Below are 20,207 nucleotides of genomic sequence, written 5' to 3'. Positions count from 1 at the left end.
ACCTCGGCCTGAAAATTTCTGGCAGCAATGAAGCAAAAAGGCAATGTTTAAGTGTGGCAGGCAGAACAACACGTACTATTTTAAGAAAACTGAAAACAATTATAAGGGTGAACATAGTGGAACCAAATGCCTATAGTACTCTATATAGCACCTTTTGCTATTGAGGTGCTCTACAAACTTCAAGCAAGACCGTCCTAGGGTTTTGCACTAGTACCATCACCATAGTATCTGAGTGTCTCTCACACAATGAGATTGGAAAAGCAAGGTCTTGAGTAGACTGTCTTCTCCTTTCCCTCGGCAAGGGGGTCTTTGCTTGGAATAAGTTTTTCAGGGAGCAAAGAGGGAGGTGAAAGGTAATGTATTCCAATTGTGGTAGACAGACACTCTCTCTCTCAATGCCCCTATGAGGTAAGTATTCTGACAGTATTTATGCACGAGGAAACAACAGCAATTAGGGGTTAATTTAAGTCTCCGAAACCACAATGAATGAGTGGCAGAGACAGGAACAAAACCTGGGCATTCTGAATCCCAGTCACGCCAAACCTTCCTTGTCTTATCAACACAGAACTAGAATGCAGATGTACGGAAATGGTTAGATCCTCAATGGAAGCTTTTGGGTGCTGAGAACTTTTGAAGATCTTAACACTGCACTTGGGTGCCTAAATGGGAGGTGCTGGATGCTGACCTCTTCAGAAAATCTTACCCAAAGCATTTTTGTTTGGTAGTAGCATGGAATAACTTTTAGTACTGTTATCTGTATATTGCTTATGCCATTCTGTTCTGCACTCCATTCACTGAAGAAAAAAATATTAAAAACCAGAAAAAGACTGGCTATATACTGAAGTACTTTATCACTGCTTCAATACTAGACTTATTTCAGCACTGCAGCAGTGGTAGCAATTATTATGACCCATCTTTTGTAGCTAGACAAATTAGGTAAATAAAAAACTATGCACATACTTCATGGTACTGGACTAGGGTTTTTTATTGTCTTAACTAAGCACTGTAAAGCCTGTGTTTGAAGAGCATTTTATTTAGGAGCAGTAATGTACTGTTATCAGGGGTTTCAGTTCATTTAATTAAGCTGACTACAATTATACCCCAGTGTGTCTTAAAACTGCAAGAATCTATTTAAATATTATTTAGATGCATATCTCTTAAGTACCAGAGACTCTGCAGGGTTTCATGTTTATATCAATTAGAGATATCGACTCACTAATAAAAGCTCTTTTGTGTGTCATCTTATAATCCTTTCTCTGACTCTGGGATCTGGTACTTGCATTCACTTGTTCACCTTTATCTGTGTATAGCAAAGATGTGGTTTTAGATTCCTACATGTCCATATCTCGTCGACATTGCCAAAGTGCTTAGTGATTAGGCTAAATGGGCTCCCAACTAAGAAAAGTGTCTCTGCTCACCAGCAGAAGTGAATCCTCCATAGTCTGCTCTTGAGTAACTGCAGGCTTACCATATCTCACAGAGGCTACATACAGGCGATTCTCTGAGGAGTGAGCATGCACGAGATTCCTACTGGTGCTTCTCCAGTAATGTACAACAGCCTTGTTTCACAGAACCTAAGCATATTTACACCCCCTAGACTTTCCCCAGCTATACCACACTGAAAGCCATAAACTGCCTATCCTAAGCATGTGCCAGGTCATACCCTCAGAGCATTCTTGTTTTAATCTTATTCTTACAGCTCACATCCATATTAGTCAACAATTTTCAACCAATACTCAGTATTTGTCTTTAAATGCACATAAAATAGGACACCAGCAATGGCATTGCTGGTGTCTTATTTCCTCTCCTAGTATCTCTGCTTGGTATTCCATGCCTGCAATGGTGCTTTTTCTGCCCTTAACTTCGCTCCCAAGTTCAGTAGTTTTGGAGTCACCTTGACTCCCAAATATTCTCCTCCCACATATTCCTTGTCTGTACATGTCTATCAGCAGCATCTCTGGAACTTTGCCAAAATTTGTCTTCCAGTTGGCATCACCTCTTCCAAAATCCGTAGTCATCCCTTAGTCATCTCCTGTCACGAGCATTGCAATTTTTGCTTCTATGATCCTCCTAACTTCCTGCCCCTAAAGTGTAGAGGCTACACTCAGGGCCGCCCAGAGGGGGGGCAAGAGGGGCAATTTGCCCCAGGCCCCGAGATCCACAGGGGCCCCCACCAGAGTTTTTCGGGGCCCCTGGAGCAGGGTCCTTCACTCCCTCCGGGGGGCCCGGAAAACTCTTGCGGGGCCGGGCGCAGGAGCTTCTTCTGCTCCCGGTCTTCGCCGGCAGGGGGGTCCTTCCGCTCCGGGGCGGAAGGACCCCCCGCTGGCGAATTACCGCCGAAGACGGAGCGGGACCCGCCGCCGAAGTTCAGCTCGGTCTTCGGCGGTAATTCGGCGGCGGGGGGCCCTTCTGCCGAAGACCGGGCTGCACTTCGGCGACGGGTCTGGCTTCGTCGGAGGGGGGGCCCCGCCGCGGGTCTTCGGGGCACTTTGGCGGCGGGTCCCGGAACGGAAGGGCCCCCCGCCACCGAAGACCCCGGGCTCCCGGAATCCTCTGGGCGGCCCTGGCTACACTTCAAAGTTGGGACTATTTTTCACTTTCCTCACCATAGAAATCCTTCATCCTCTAGACAATGAGCGTCTCTCTACATTATCCCTTAAGCCTTCCCATTCTCTCTCTATAGGAAGGTAGCGAGACACGAGTCTGTGGAATAGTCTCCCAAAAAGCCCCGTCTCCAAGTCAGTTAAAACTGGACAAAGCAATGGAAACCACAAAGCAGTGAACAGTTCTAAATATGTAGAAGGACACATCCTTTTTTCACTCTCATTACTTTAACATACAAGTAACTATCTATCTATACAACATTTTGTAATATTTTTAAGGAAGGCTAGCAGATAAAATTAAAATACCGGTGTGTGTTCTGAATACATTTAAAATGAGGATTAAAAGCCACAAGTAAACTGGCAAAGATTACTTGAAAAACTAGTACAAAATCCTACCAGGATGAAAACATGACATTCAAATCCTGACCATTGTGCATTTATTTTTTCATTTTAACAATTATATAAGGATATACACAAATCAGCTGGAGTGCTAATTTGCAATTTGCCAACATGGCTCTTAGGGCACAGGTACGCATACCCATACTAGCATTAATCTAGTAGTGAAGACATGGAGGAATGCACTTCAGCGCAGGCTAACAACCTGAATATATACTCTGACAGGCTTGTACTGGGAGCTAGCCTGTGCTGCCATGTCTACTCTGCTATTGTTACCTGTGTTAACTAGATTAAAGCTAGCACAGGTATGCCTACCCACACACTACAATCACACAATCACTTGCAGTGTGGACATACTCTCAGTGTCAGACACTGAAATCCTTGCTCCACTGCTCACCAATTATGATGTTTTTCATTATTCCCAGTGTGCTAGCTGACCACTGGAATCCGAATGCTTGCTTTATCAAGGACTTCTTTAAACACCATCAGTCTAGTACAGGTGCTGTAGTGCACAGCTGCTTCTATTTTTTGGTTCTGAAATAGAGGATGGCTCTTCTGTGCCATTACTCTGATAAAACATTGTCTGACATGAAAGTGGGAAGGTTCCCCCCGGCACCCTTCCTTCTGTATTGTTTTCTACAATGATAGTGACTGAACAGCAGCCTTTTCACCTGATGAATCTATGTTGTAACTCATTTGCATTAATACATAACTAAGGCTACAATTATGTCATGGAGGTCACGGAATCCATGACATTTTCTGCCCAAGGCTGGAGCTGCCAGCAGCCCCCGCCACCACTCCTCCCCTGCAGGTCCCAGCCTCCACCCTGGTAGGGGATCCCTGCAGCTGCCTAGCTGCAGCGGGGAACCCCTCTGAAGCTGTTCAGCCACGGTGGGGGGACCCCAGAGCTCCCACTCCCCGCAGCAAGAGTGGGTGCTGAACCTGCCTCTCCATTTTGTCAGGGATATTTCTAGTGACAAACAAAAAAAAAAAGTAGTCTTATACATAAGCCATCCTGACTACTGTAAGAAATTCAGAAATCAAGCCATGATGTTTCTCTCATCCTAGCACAATGAACTCATTTGTAATTGCCACCCAGCTATGCTGCCCTTGATTTCTACCTTATGTGTAAGAATATGTAATCTAGTATCCCTAAATATATTATGTCTGATTTCCCTAATATATACTCCCCCCATAAATAATTCTTAAAGTAGATAAAGTCAGAGCTTTTGATATGTAAACATACGGTCATATTACTATCAGTACGAAAGACGACTGATACCAATAGCAACACAGAATAGCAACAAAAGCAACATGCTAAAATCCACTTTCCGCTTCTGCTTTCAGTTCCTAGGACTGAACTTTATATTACTGGTGGTACAGCATCCCCAGCTGACATTTCCTTTCTCAATTATCCAGAGCTGAGAATTAGTAGCCCTCAGAGCACAACTTAAGATCTATCTATTCAGTTATATTGTCAGATCCTTCTCAGCACTGAATAAAAGTAAGAGGAAGACCGCAGGCACTAAACCTAGAGGGGAGCAGCGTAGCTGAGAACTCAAAGGGAAATTCTTACAAATTGTACATATTAATTTTAGGGCTGTGACTCATGCATAAGTGTGGCTTATGGAATGCAATCATAACTTTCAAATAAGGACAAAAATGTGAAATGCACTGAAATATAACTGGGCCTGCTTCACAGTTACACGGCTGCTCCTTTACACATCTCTAACAGCGTATTTACACACACTTTAAGGACTCTTAACACTGCCAGAGTGGTATAAAGGGGGCCATAGTTTAAATAAAGCCAAAATTTCTCTCCGGGAGAACAGTGGAATTAAACCAGATTTACATTGCTGTAAATGAAAGCAGAATTTCCTCACTATTTTGAGAGCAAGTTCCTCTTGGAAGTCATTGGAATGCTAAGGACCACAAAGCTCAACGCCCATGTATTTCAGATCACCACACAACAAAACCCTGGCAATATTATACGATTAGGGAAGCACATGAACTTATGAAGAGATGAGAAAGGATATTTATTTTTGTTTAAAGTCTATGGGTCAAATGCTCTGCTCATGTAAATGAAGTCAGTTCCACTGACTAATGGAAATTCACCCATTTATGCCAGCAGAAATTGGCCCTATATCTATTGTTTCCCCCGCCCTCTGTTTCTATGGCACCCATTCCACTGCCCAAAGCATCTTCAGCTGCAAAAAAAAGAGGGTTAGGAATGTTCCGCCAATCAAAAGACCTTATTAGTGGAACATTCTTTCATACTATGTAATATTTAAACAAATACAGGACTGTCCTCTTGGGATTCTGGTGATAAACCACTAAGAGACCTCCTGTGGTACTGTAACAGAACCCTTAAATATATTACCTTTATTATGTATTATATTGTTATGTATGTATTCTTTTTTCCCCCTCTTCTCACCCTCCCCCCAAAATATGTGGCTTTATAACTATCTTAGGTCCTGCTCCTGTAAAGTGATGCTCACAAGCAGATCCTTATGCTGACAGGGAGCTCCAGAGAAGTCAAAAGCATGTAACGAACAGCAAAATCTAATGTGTCTGTAGCAGAAGCAGGCCTGAAACAGATTTTTTATCCAGATTCCAAACCCTTTCTAAATGCCATGGCTGTTAGGATCCAGAGTTTTGATTCCTGATCCATGTCTGCTTTTTAGGTATGATGGGTACTTAAAAAAACAAATAATAAATGATTGTTTTATATCTAAGCTTTTGATTTAGCTTCAGAACACAACACAGAGATCCAATATTCTTACTATGTCTAAAAATGTTTTTCAGGAGGTTAAACAATATTAAGGCTTGGTTTTTACCTCTCAGATAGCTCAAACACCTTATCCAGCAGATATTGAAACTATTATCAAAACACCTGTTATTTTATATCAATTTGAATTAAAATACAAAATTAGCGTGTGGTTTGAAACATCAAGTTAACAGCTGAGAAAGGCTTTAACTATTATTGTAAATGAAACCAAGGAAAATACTCCACTCAAACCCCAAGAAGACTCAACTAAACACAATATGCACTCATCAGGGCCAACATCACACACTTTGCAATCACAGCATGTGCCTTCTTTCTATTTTGAGTGGTTGGCTGAAGTTTCAATAGTTTACATTTTTATTTAAAACTGGTTTATTTAAATACTGTTAAATGGTACTACCAGTAGAATAGGGACTGCCACAACTTAGTTTTTTAGCTCCCAAAGACAATATACACTCCTAGATATTTCCCCCGTGGAGACCATGCTTTTATCAGAGAAGTATTGTCCTTAGAGAGATTTGTGCATAGTAAAACCAAATAGAGCAATTCTCTTGTGTGTGTTCCATCATGAGAAATGTGAGACTAGGATCCAAATATCCCTGACGCTGCACCTCAATAAATTAACTCCTGCTGCCTCCTCCTCCTCTCACCTCCCGACCCCAGACACATTTAATAAATGGAAACTGACCAAATTTTAGAGTCTAGCTCATTCAATTGTGAGAAAGAAAAAATCTGCCTAATTTTATGTGAAAATGGATATTATGACAAACAACTCTATATAATAAATGTCATTACTCATCTGCTACGTAAACCTGTCAAACTGTAATTAATATATAGCAGTCCTGAGACCAAATTTACTCACAAATCATTAATAAATGATAACGGAAAGGATGGGGAGGGAGAGATCTCATACTGCTACACTGGGAGTGTTGGAGAGGGTAAAATGTGGCACCTATCCAGAGCCAACCTTTCCCCCCAGTATTTATCAGCCTAAAACTGTGTAAGAAGAGTCAGGATGAGCTCTGCCCTGACATCTGGTGGTGAATTGTGGCAAGTTGTGGAAAAGAACTTCAGGGGCTGGTCTTGTTTGCATAGGCACACCCACCCCGCCTAGCATGAGCCCACAGCTGCCCAAATGGTCACTTTGGCTGCTGTGGGATTCCCAGTTTCTCTGTTACTGGGGCAGGAAGAATAAAGTGTTGTTACCCTGATTATGTGGATCAAGGCCAGTGGAACTGTTTTATGACAGAGGGTTTCACCATCAACTAAGTAGCACTCGCTAGACATGGGACATGGGTTCCAAAACCCAGTGAATTGAGAGAGGCTGGGGACAGGTATTTGTACCTGATAATATGGGCCCCTTTTGAGGGCCTGTAACACCAATTGCATCTCCCCCTCTTTCCACTGTTGAATAGCAGAGCTAATTTTGATTCCATTAAGAGTCTAGTTACAGGCTGCTGTACTGAATTCACTTTGGGCCAATGGTGCACTAGCACTGGGGCTCCCCTACTACAAGTTGAAATCATTAAGAGCTAAAATCAGAGTGCTGTGTTAACTAGTGGGGGAGCCTGAAGATATATTGCTTAGCAGCTGGCAGAGCAGAGCAGTTCGTGGGACAGCTGGAGCGGCCCATGGGACAGTGAGTGAGTGGAGTGGAGAGGCTCATGGTGAAGGCTGCACCAGAACCCCACGGAGAGGCGGAGCAGTCAGCCTCGGACCACGTTAGGTGCCCCTTAACACCCCGCAGGCCCCTTCTCCTCCCCCCCCCACATTTCCACCCAGGCTGGGGAGGGGGGTTAAACTCTGCAGATAAACTTTTGAACTCTGGGGCTGCACTGACCAGGGACAGAGACTTTTGGGGTGTTGGACTTTTGGGAGATCTTTTGGATGGTTGGACTTAAGACCCCGAGGGGAAAAGAACAGTGCCAAACTTACTTGGGGGTGGGTCTTTTGCTCATGGTTTGTGTTATGAATCCTGTTTGTGGTGTTTCCCAAACATAATGCCACATTGTTTCCCTCCTTTATTAAAAGGATTTTGCTACACTCAGACTCCGTGCTTGCGAGAGGGGAAGTATTGCCTCCTAGAGGTGCCCAGGGGGGTGGTATGCAACTGTCCCAGGTCACTGGGTGGGGGCTCGATCCAGTTTTGCATTGCGTTATTGAAACGCAACCCCTAGATGCTGAACCTGGCCCTTGTTGCTGCCAGCTCAGATGGGCAGAAGGGTTACAACTGTATAGAGGAGACCCTTCCACTGGGGGGAAAAGGACTCACACAGTGGTTCCCCTCCCCCACAGCCATATGGCCTTTGGGAAAGAATTTGCAGTGAGGAGCCAGACAGAGACTGAAGCTGGCACAGCAGCAGAGGCTTAAGCAGTGACCAACAGACACTGAAATATTCTCTACAGTTTGACTGGACTGTCTCTGCCTTGTGCTGATTGGGGGTTGGCATCAACAGCCAATCTCAGTCTCTTCACCTTAGCTTTACTCCACATCTGCCCCTTGTACCGTCCTACCACCTCTCTTCTCACCTGCTCCATCCCCCTTTCTCAGCTCTCCCATCCTCTCTTTCCATTTAGCTGAGCCTCTAAACATCCCCCCAAACAAATAAATAATTGAACTGATGTGACATCACTCTGCTTGCACGTTAAAACCCTTTGCCCCATTCTTTGTCTATCCTTTCTCTTTAGATTGTAAGCTCTTTGGGACAGGGATTGTCTATTACACTGTATGTGTACAGTGCCTACCACTCGGCTAATCCCTAGGCACTACTGTAATAAATATGATTAATCATAATTTAGCCATCACAGAAAGTTCCTTGCTCTGAGAGCAAGTAGAATTTTCCAAGGCTATGTTATTTAACCAAGAGGCCCTGACCTCTCAACACCTAAATACCTTTTATGTATTACAATAAAATTCCTTTAAAAATAGTTATTTTCAAAAACATGTAAAGCTATTTTAAACCCGATGCACCAAATACCAGATCATTTTTCATATTCACAAATGTAAAAACAGCATCCAGAATGGACAGATTCTGACAGTCTGCTTTATCCATTGCATTTGGTATAATTTAGAGACAGCTGAATTGGTTGGTGTTAAATATGGTGAAAAAATTAAGGGAGATGAAACCATGTGTGTAAATTCTCATAATGGTACATTTTCACAGCCAAGTAACAGAAACTTGAAAATGGGAATTTATAACCTTAACAGGGTGGCTAATCTCTTGAAAACAGCTATTTCAGCTGTGCAATTCAACATACAGCTGTATAATTTCCCTACTTTTATTTCTCTGCAATTCTGAAAAGCCAGTTCTTTGGCGGAGCCAGGCCTGACTCTTCTTATTAAGCTTTAGTCTCCAGGATCTCACAGATAACAGATATCTCCATCAAACTTCAGTGTATGGGACCTGACATGCAAGAAAAAAGTCTTTATCAGAAGTTCTTTCTAAGCGGTCTCTCTTCAGAGAAGGATTAGTGTTGGTGGAGGTAAACTTTTATGAGATGAGAAAGGAGACTGGATGGGTAGGCAAAAAAAAAAAAAGCTTATCTGTAATCAGTCACATCTATGTCAAGGCTGATTCCCCACTCTGGCACTTCGAGTGCAGAAGGTGGGAGCCTGCAAGGATTATAAAAATTAATACTGGCCACTCCTGGCTTGTATTAAACTCCCAAGGTTGCAGCTTTTCTGTGAGCTTGGATGGGTAGATGTTGCCACCACCTAAGTGCAAAAACCCCTTTGAGGACCCAGGAAGGCTCACTTGGGAATTCATTCCTGTGGGGTACCCTCAAGCCCTTTCACGTCCCCTCCGGGGAAATGCTGAGAAAGAAAAACAAAGGAAATCAGCTGTTGACACCAGCTAATTAAAAAACATGTGCACAAACTTCTTAGGACACAAAAATCCAATCCTGTTCCTAAAAAGGTAAATTTTATTAAAAACAAAAATAAAAAATACACCTGGAAACTCAGGCTATTGCTAGATTTAAGGATTTCAAGGATTAAGCATCAAGAATAACTGTCTTGAGGTGCAGTTTAAAGGTTACAAGCAAAACAAAAGCATTTGGGGTTAGCACAGAAAAGTCCACAAGCCATAAAGAAATAAAAAGAGATTAAACCTAATCACATTTTCCTAGACATTTCCTGATCTACTTACATATCTGGGGTTTTAAATGAGTAGTTTCTAGGTATGATCTGATGATTTTTTATAACTGGCCCAAAGCTTCTTACAGCATTGCTGCTCTGCTCCCTCTCTCCGGAGAATAGTCAGAGACAGACAAAGAGGAAGTTTTTTTTCCCCCATTTTAAAAAGTTCTAGCCTTCCCATTGGCTCTTCTGGTCAGGTGCCCACTCCTTTCCTTTTACCTATGCAGGGAAACTTTTTTACCCTTTACAAGTAAAGCAAGTAGAGAATAACTACTAAGAGGGATTTTATAGCTCTCTGGCTGGCTGAGTGTCCATAAAAGGGAGATATCCCACCCCTTTCATTTACCAGAGTCTATTTTAATTCATTTATATGAAAAATTATATTCTAATCCAACAGTCATGTTCTGCAAGATAGCAAAACTATATATGTCCCACCTCAAAAGATATGTCAGGTCTGTTTTATTCATCCTTGGCACCTTGTGATTTGCTTTAAAAACCTACTCTAAAGTAGCTGCAGTAATGAAAACACTTTGCATCCAAGGATCTTACAGCAATATATAAAGGCAATTAAGTAGTAGTTTCCCCAGATGGGGAAAACAAGCCTAGAGATTACAGCACCTCGTTTTCAAAAGTGTTCTCTACTTTTGGGTTCATCTGTTTTTGAGTGTTGAACTTGAGACATCCTGGGGTCTTATTTTCAGCAGTGCTGGGCACCTGCAATTCCAGTTGAAGTCAGTAGCCTCAGTGTCTCAAGTTGAGCCCCCAAAAATTGAGGCACTCCAAGTAGTAGACTTTTTTGAAATATTAGCCTAAATTTGCATGCCTTGTTTAAAGTCATGGCAAGCCAGTGACAGAGTCAGGAACAGAATCCAGAGAGCAGATCTTCAGCTGGAATAAATTGCCATTGATGGACCTATGATAAATTACACTAGCTAATTTGCACCCAGGCCTTCTGACTCCCGGGACCTTTGGTTTAACAACACTGGACTCCTTTATTTACAATATACTGGATAATACAAATGTAATTAGAAATAGTAGTAGCCAAAAAATTATCTGACGGGCTTCTCTCTTTTATGTTTAAAGATCTTTATTACTACTTTGATAAGAAATTAAACCTAACTGTTGAAAACTGCATGGAGCATTGTCCTAAGAGCCTAGATTATGCATGCAAATGGCAGAATTCCAGATGCAAATATAAGCTGATTTTATTCCCCTAAACAGATAAACTGTTCTCTTTAGCTGGCAACTGTCCAGTAACTATAAAATGCTCTGGATAGAAATTAAGTGTCTTTGCCCAACACTTATCATTGATTCGCTAGCCTTGAAACCAGGAACTTGCTAACACTTTGAAACAATGAACTGAAAGGTCATCTAGTTTCATTGTAGCTCATACAAGAACCTCTGTATCCTTTGCTAAGATCTTGTTCTTTCAACAGGAAGAGTCCTAAGTGAGCCAGAGCCTTGTCTTTGAATTAAATCCTTGCTCCATTGAAATTGATGGAAGTTTCAGCATTGAAATCAGTGGGGCCAGGATTTTACCCCACATATCCACTATAGCAGCAGTAGCCTAAGGGAAGAAACCTACTTGTAACAAAGAACTATGCTGCTTTAGGATACTATCTTCTTCACTATATTAATGCCATTAGGCCCTGCCCTAAAAGTACAGCTATAAAATGATCAAATCTATACACTTACCTGTGCAATATCACTAACTTTGACATCAAAGGCCTCACTGACAAACACATTCAGGATCTGACCAACAAGGTGGATTTGCACAACCAAGTCAGTCTTTCGTTCAGTTTGCTCTCACTACACAGTATAGTATTTGAATCAAACATACACCTTGAAACAGTTCCCTAAAATGGTGCTGCACACAGTGACACAGAGCATTTCCATGGTATAGACATCACTCATTGCAATCTCTCTCTGAAAATCCTACATGAATTTCACACCATCAATTGCTGATTTGAGACTTTGAACTATTAATTAGCCAGTGCTCTCCAACATGAGTATGTCTAAAATTAAGCATGAAGCTTTCAACTATAATTATGTTACCTAGTGCATTGCATTATCATAAACTGCTCCAAGGTGCTAACGCTACAAGTGCTATCATTAGAGTAACTGCAATAAGGAAGAGAGGGAGGGACTGTCACTTTCACTTCTCCATCTCACTACTTGAGACCTTTCTCTCACGCTCACTTTTCCCACATTATATTCTCGATCTCCCCCCAAATCTGTATCAATTCCACACTCTCTTTTCTAACTGAACTCCAGTTGTAACTAGCAGCATTAGTTACACTAATGCACATCCACTCAGTCAGTTTGGACAGTTTAAATGGCAATCTAATTGCCAGGGGACTATACCTACAGTCAAACACCAGTTCAAGAGATGAGGGCTCTACCTCCTAGGTAATACCCAGGTGAGCACCAACCCCCAGTCAGCTGCTGAAAAAGGGACACTTCTGACTAAGACACTGCCCTAGACCCTGTTTGTGGATCTGGCTCTCCTACTGACTTCCTCAAGTAAATGTCTGATACATTTAAAACCCTCCCAACTGCTTGTGGCTGCTGGAAAGAAGGAGGAGCACCTTCTCTCTGTTCCCTTCCTGTCCTAATGCCTTCTGGCTGCTGCATGGGTGTGTGGGTCACTGACATTTTAACTTCTCCCTAGTCTTGGGGCTGCTGTGATGTGGATGCCTCCACTACTCTACTCCTTTCTTAGCTTTCAGGCTGTTGCAAGGGCAGTTGCTTAGCTATTCTACTACTACACCAATTTCTATTTTGGAGTCCTCCTCTCCAGTGAATTGGTTTAGTGCCTGCGTCTACTATAGCTCATAGCTTTCCCCTAGCAGCAGAAAGCAACTGACAAAACTCCAGTAAGTATTTACTCTGTTCCACTTGCTAAAGGTATGAGCAACAACAGAAGCACTGGAGTCTGTAGACTCAGGAGGACAACAGTGAATCAGTTTATGCTCAGTTCATATTTAGAATGTTTACTTTGCAACAATAGGGGCTAGAAACTTATTGTTTAAAATAAAATCTTAAGTTCTGCAGAAAATTGAAGGTCTTCATTCAGGAAAGCTTTTTTTTTCCCCCTCTCCACAGGTGAGTACATTTTCAAGACCCAATGCAAGGACTTATTTTAAAGTATTTGCAAACCTGTTTGTAATATACGGAGCTCCAGCAGGAAGAGAGTTATGCTGGGTAACTATTGTGGCGAATGCAAACACCAGTTACCAAGTATCTCTTTCCTGCCATGTGGACTTATAATATGGACATTTTGTTTTAGATTAGTTTTCCTAGGAAAAAATAGGAGGGCTCTATTTACCATGGAGGAAAATAGGATGTGCAGCCAGAACAAACTTGTCCACAACTTGACATCACCCCAAATGATTTGATCTGGGAAAAATCATAACTTTTCCCCTATTAAAATTCACCATGCTGTACGGTAGGTTTGGCCACCTTCTAAACCCTTCTCTAAGACATCCAATAACCCTTTGCTTTCAGTAAATGCAGAACTGAAATTTGCCAGAAAGAAAGAGAAAGAAGCTGTTCATAAAGTACCAACTGTGTACTCCCTACACAAACTGGCAAAATTGACTCCGCTTTCATTCATACACTAAAGTCATTAACAGAGAAATAGTGTATGGAGCCAGGTGCTACTAAATTGATTTGCCATTTGAATGAGGATTTCTTTGGGGAAAGGAAATAAGGAGGTATTTTTTAAACATCACCTTTAGAATTAAAGTATTTCATATGGAAAAGTCCTGTAGCATAGCAAATAAGTTTCTCTTAAACTCTAAAAAGCTTTAGACTAGAACTCTATTGGTTTTTTATCCCTATAAAGTTCTATAGAACTTTTCATAAGGAATTTGTCATGATATTCCTAGATGCTTATGGTGAATGATTAAAAAACCCAACATTCTTATTTGCTTTCAACATTCAGTATAGAGGGTTCTACTGTTAATTACCAGATTCCTATATTTACAGAAATTTGCCAGCTATGAACTTGTACATAATATTACTATTTGGTACTTACTAAGTGGCAATTGTCTAGGGTAATTATCACCTGTCACCTAAAATAAATATTATTCTAGCAGTGTAAGTAACAATAATAAAAAGTGACAGAGTCCTGTGGCACCTTATAGACTAACAGATGGATTGGAGCATAAGCCCACTTCCAGACTAAAAAAAATAATTACAGAACAAATGACACACTCTGCTAGCCCACCTCTCTCTAGAAGTAGTCCAGAAATAGTGGTTAAAGTAATTAAATTCAGAGCATGTACAGTGTAGCTGTAGAATTTTGATCTACTGTAGCTGTTGAATAACTGAACCTCGGGGAGGGAGGAGAGACCACCAATGTAAGAAGAATGGTAGAAAGAAATATTTAACTCACTGCATACTTCATAAGCAACTGACTTATTTTAATAATTAAAAATGAACATTTCAAGAATCAAAACATGGCATCCAGGATTACTCCTTGGCACAATCTAAGCAGCAATTTCTAAAGCACAACTTTGTTCCAACCCTATAGCAGTTAACAGAGTGTGCTGTGTTACTTATTCACTGAATACCACACACTGCAAATTTCTATCTATTAAAAAAAAAAATCTAGCTCCCCAGATGTAAACCAAGTTTGACATGGTGAGAACTGAAACTCATGCACAGAGTTTTTAGAAGTTTCAATAGTTGAACCTAGTCCCAGTTACTTATATTGTCAAATATGATACAGACCAATATAAAACAGTAAGTTCTTCAACCAAACTGAAAAGGCATTTTGCTAGACATGGAACACTTAAAATCTGTGTTAAATAATTGTGAATTGCAAAGCAACTCTTAAAATGGTGCTCAGTATTATGTTCTTGGAGATAATATATTCACAAAATGCCAACTGCTAAAGATGAAAAGAGACATTATTGCTAACTATATTCCAAACTTGTGATAATGATCATCCAAGAAACAGTTTCTCTCAGCATGAAAATTTTCCAGGGATAGAAAAAAAAAAAGCTAATCCACAAAATTTCTAAAGGCAAAAACCAAACAGGATGGTGAAGCCGGATATCATAACAACAACTGATAACACTGTTCAACTTAGCAGATAAAATTTGCAGCAGGTACTGTACAAAGTGCAATGTATCTGTAAGGGTTTACCACATGTGCACAACCCTGAAAAAAATCTCACTCATCTCTGATGATTCAACAAGAAAATGGTTACAAGAAAATCCAGCTAAATTTTTATTCCACATTTTTCAAGCAATTCCACAAATTTCCCTTCTTAGTTTTGCAGCACACACTTTTTTAAATAAACAGCGCAACAGAACAGCTGCTTTGAGTACAATACACAGCGATTCAGATCTCCCATCTTCTTACTTATTTCTCTTTCCTTCCCTTCGCCTAGTAGCCCCCAGCAACTCACCAGTATTCCCATTACATCCGTCCACAGCTTGGAGAACGCATCAGACATCATGCTGTCTGGCTGGGGTTCGGGGCAGGCTGCTTGTTCCTCCTCCATGACTAGATGGATTCCCTGCCTCAGTAGAGCTTAATACTGGTTCCCAACAACAACTTTCTGTCAAAGGGATGACTCTTCAACACACCACACACCAACAACAAACACTTCCCCAGTCCTTCTCAACAGCTTCACGATGCCTTTTCATCTGATCTCTGCTACCAGCCAAATCACTGCTTCCCAAAAGAAATCTTCAAGGACAAGGGGGGGGGGGCTGGAAATCTCCTCCAGGTCAGATGCCAGATCCTGCTCGGTCATTAGAGCTTTCCCCTAGGGTCTGTCCTCTCTTAGCTGATGGAGCCAGGAGCTGTACACAGCTGACATTCCTTCCAAAACTTTTCTGGTAGAGCTGCAGCAACAGGGTAGCAGAAGGTAAGCCTACGCCACAGTTTCACCGCGGGGGTTCTCGTAAGCTTAAGAGCAAAGGATTCATTGTAAAATCGTCCTTCCCACAAACAGACAAACATCCATCTAAAAGCGAGTCCCTTAGAGAGTCAGCTTGTAAGGCACCGCTAGCAGAATAGGTGCCTATGGTTTCTTTTCAGCGCGTAGATAACTTTCTAGTACCCCTTTCTTCCAAATGAGCTCTCCCAGTTTCACATGACTGCTCACTCCCCCAGCTAAAGAAAGCTTTTAGTAACAAAAGGTACTCTGATGTCAGGCTCTTTGCATGGAAATGAGCCACAGGCAGGAGAACAAATCGCCTGTTGAAAGAGCAGCCTCTGGCGTGCACAAGTTTGGAGTCACCAAAGCAAGTCACTTAAAACATTCTCCGTCACATACAGGAAGGAACCTAAAGCAGCCTTCACACTAGCCCAGCCTCCCCAGGACTCCGCGTCCCAGGGATCCCCACCTTTTCCAGGGACGCCAGCCTGACTCCGCCTTTCTTGTTTCAGAAAAACAAGCTCTGGAAACTTGGTCCGCCCCGAGGCTGGGCGCGAGGCTTGTTTTATTCGGTTCGGCGTGGTATGTGTGTGTGTGGTTTGCTATTGCGCTCTTCTCTCACGCAGACACATACACAGCTTGGGAACCATTCGGCATCTGACAAGGCAAAATGATGAACTGAGAGGAACAGTGACTTATTTTAAAGTGTAAAAAACTTTTGTAAAAATTGCAACCTCTAGCTGCCATAGGGACGCTACCATGTGGATTATGTTATTGCTAAACATTTCCAGCAACAGATTTTTTAGTTGACTATTAGACCCCCACTATTTTTCTTTTTCAAAAGGGGTGATCTGTCATTGATTAGGTTTTATAAGGCGAGCTTCCCTGAGGGCAAGGTTATGGAAATATTTCCTTGCCTTATGTTTCTTATTTAGTTTTGTTTTTTCCCCATAGGATGATGAACTGCAATAACCAACAATTACATATGGCGCTCCCTCTTTTGGGGAAGTGGTTGATTGTACATGCACTTAAACACATTTCTTTGTGAAAGTGTAGTCAGTAAAATCATGACAAATTAATAGGACTTTAGGATATAACGCAAACTGATATAACATGGATTCGGATATAATTTGCTAAGGCAGCGCTGGGTGTGTGTGTGCTGCTGTCCACTTGGGCAGATCAAAGCAAGTTTGATATAACAGGTTTCATCTATAACTTGGTAAGATTTCTTGGCCCTGGAGGACACCGCTGTATTGGGGCAGAGGTGTACTTCTAGAGAAATAGAAGAGTGATGGAAGACTCTTAAAATTCTCCCCCCACATAACCTATGTATAGTATTTTGCTCAGGGCAGAGCAAATCACAACCCTACAATTCCAAAGCCCACCCACAAATTTAGAAGAACTGGATATTTCTGCTAAAATGATCAGCAGTATATAGTTTAAATGTAATATGATTTGTTAGGCTCTAAAATTAATAACCACCACCTCAAAAAGCTATTGTTTCAAGCTGCCATTAATCTGAAGCCCTGTGTGCAGGGGGTGAAACTGTCATCGTATTTAGTAGCTGTAATGGTATTTTCAGCATTTTAAGCTGTAGTATAGATGGGGCACAAGCATCTTCAGTACTATGTCAGCCTGGTTCCCAAGTAGAATGTTGGCCTCCCAATGGCTCAGAGACAGCACCAGAGCCTGGCTGCTGCTTAGGCTTTTTTTCCCCCTACCTACCACCACGAAAATTTACCAGTCTTGTCAGTTTTCACAGTGGTTAGATGGAACCCTTTGGGCAGCCATGAAACTGACAAGAATGAGGTCAATTTCATGCTGCTGCTGCTTGGGAAAGCTAGGAGCAAAGATTGACCCTGGAATAATTCAGGGGAGAGCAGGACTCAAACTGACACTGGGAGAGGGATAAAGTAGCAGAGGCATGACACACCCATGCACACAAGCAGAGAATGCTCCTTCTCCCTGCCACACAGCCACTGGATTCAATTTATAAAGTTTCTGAGGGGCAGGGACTTCAAATCTACTAAGCACAGCCTGGTTTCAGGAACAGATCCCTGGTAGAAATCCCACAACTCTCCCCTTTTCCCGGATGTGAGGGAAGAAGATATTGGCTTCTTTGGCCACTGTCTTTTGACAATATTGGTCTTTTAACTAGTTAGTCCTCAAGCTATTAAATGCCTGAAAAAAATCCCAAGACCCAGGGTGGTAAATGAGTGAGTGTACAGCTGAGCAGGACAGAAAAAAGGAGAGAGATTCACAGGAAAGTATAGAATCTCAGGGTTGGAAGGGACCTAAGGAGGTCATCTAGTCCAAGTAACAAGTAACAAAAGAGAAGCAAGCTACTAAAATAGAGAGACAATATTGATGATGAGGTGAAGTTTTTACTGGCACACATTTAGGATGTCCTACATTTCATACATGACTTTTCCCCACTCATGAGCAATACAGCAAGGCCAACACACACGGGGACAGATTTTGAAAAGTAGTGAGGAACCTAAAGATGCAGACAAGCGGGATTTCAACGGGAGCTAGGTGCATAGGCCCTTTTGTAAATCCCACTAGATGTCCATCTGTGTGTTTAGGCACCTAAAGATATTTCATAGTCTGGCCCTTGAAGATAAAAATCTTTACATTTGATATTTTAAATTATATGTAAATATGGACCCTACATACTCGCCCACACACACACCTAAATATGTATGTGAAGTACTGAAAGGTTTTATTGGCACTCGTCTGAGAGGACTTCCATAGCTCACAAGTAGTTCCATTAGTCAGGAGTAATAAGGCCAATGGGGGATCCAAAATGCATGCATGTTAAACCTTCATACTACAGTCATGCAACTTCAAGCATCCAAAAATCATGTAGTCAGGCACCCAAACATCATTTCATGTAAAAATATAATACATTTGGAATCTCTTTATAATTTTTTTTTAATGTTTAGGGTACACTCATTTTGTCACTACCAAGAGGCCTAGACAATTCTTTTTTAACACAAGACTGAGCTTCTCAATTCATCACTTGACTCCAGGAGCTGGAGCTTTAGGAACATACCAAATATTGTGAGAGTTGGCAACACCATCCGGTATAAGCCTCATTAATTTATGGTTTCATCTCAAGACATTCTTCCTAAAAGATGCCATGTTCCAAGAGCTACAGTGACAAAGGCATGACAAACTGTCACTCCCCACTCTCAGAGAGCATCTTTCCCCCACACTCAGAGTCACCCCAGTGGTAATTCTCCTCATTGTCCTTGAGCAGTGAGACCCAGTGGAATTTTGCAGCGCTTTACGGGGACCAGTTGTATCAAGAGTATGGGAGTTCTAGGGCAAGCTGAAGCACAGATCTACAGCAGCGAGTCTAGCTGCCTACAATTTGGGTTCTTGATTACAGTTTTTCTGTCATGTTGTATCTTGGGGTAATTGATTTCCAGTTATCTAACATGTAGTCTAGACCCCCCCCCCCATCATCTGCATAATCAACCAATAGCTGCAAGATCCCATAACTCAATTATCTCATCAGCTTCCTGTGTGCCTGCAACGCCTACTGATGTCAGTAGGAGTTGCGCAAACACAACTGACAGGACTGTTCAACTTCAGGAGCACTGACTTTTCACAAATCAACAAGAATCCCCCACCACTCCCAATGCAGACCTGACTAGAAGTCAGCCTTGAAAACATGCCAGGTGTTGTACTCTATTGTCAGGGAAAAAATCACATGTATGCTCATAAACACACATATACATATACACACACCTGGGTGCTCAGCAACAGCATATGCACAAACCCTTCAGTCATGAGGCTAAGGGTCAAATTCCTTTTGCAGCAAAGAAGTATCTCATCTCTCTGTGGTCTCACACCCATTTACTCAATCGTAGTAACAGGTACAAAATTAAACATTCAAAGTTTAATTATATGCAAAAATATTTCAAAACAATCTCTTTATTTTCCCTTAATTTTTTAAAATTTTAATTTAAACAATATTGAGTTTACTCTTGGCTTCAGGATCCTTTACCAGTTTCTCCATACTAACTGCTTCAGTTACAGGATCCTGATACTACCCGCCAGTGCAAAGTATACTCTGCTGAGCATCCTAAGAGGCTTATATCTGAAGGCAGGATTGAATCCTAGATGCACAGAGTGGATGGTGTAAATTAATGCAAGGCAGTATATTGGGACCAATTTGTGTCTCACTAATTTTCCACAGGCACAACTCCATTGATTTCAAAGGAGTAACTCCAGATTTATGCAGATAAAAGTGGCAGGAGAGAGAGTCAGGCCCATTATGATAAGCTATTTTCACATCACACAATTATATATATTTTTAAAAGCATATGATTCAAAAGCACCATTCACCAATTAGATGATTCCATCAGGTCTTGCCCATTT

At 41.7% G+C, this 20,207-nt stretch overlaps 1 protein-coding gene across 5 annotated transcripts in view; it reads right to left on the bottom strand.

Annotated features, from left to right (window-relative positions):
* The window catches only part of LOC123366342 (SAM and SH3 domain-containing protein 1-like), an 83,204-nt gene extending 66,840 nt beyond the window's left edge, over positions 1-16,364 (bottom strand). For 3 of the 5 annotated variants that reach the window (XM_045009696.1, XM_045009699.1, XM_045009700.1), the window contains exon 1: positions 15,342-16,343. In XM_045009696.1, coding sequence (XP_044865631.1) covers positions 15,342-15,437 — 96 coding nt within the window. In that variant the 5' untranslated portion in view covers positions 15,438-16,343. Of the gene's footprint in view, positions 1-15,341 lie in introns of all 5 variants that reach the window. The other 2 variants (XM_045009698.1, XM_045009697.1) reach the window with 2 other exon arrangements.
* Between the last annotated feature and the right edge of the window lie 3,843 nt (positions 16,365-20,207).

The sequence above is a fragment of the Mauremys mutica genome, chromosome 3 (assembly GCF_020497125.1).
Source record: "Mauremys mutica isolate MM-2020 ecotype Southern chromosome 3, ASM2049712v1, whole genome shotgun sequence".
NCBI classification, from domain to species: Eukaryota; Metazoa; Chordata; order Testudines; family Geoemydidae; genus Mauremys; species Mauremys mutica.
This window is presented reverse-complemented; position numbering and strand designations above follow the sequence as displayed.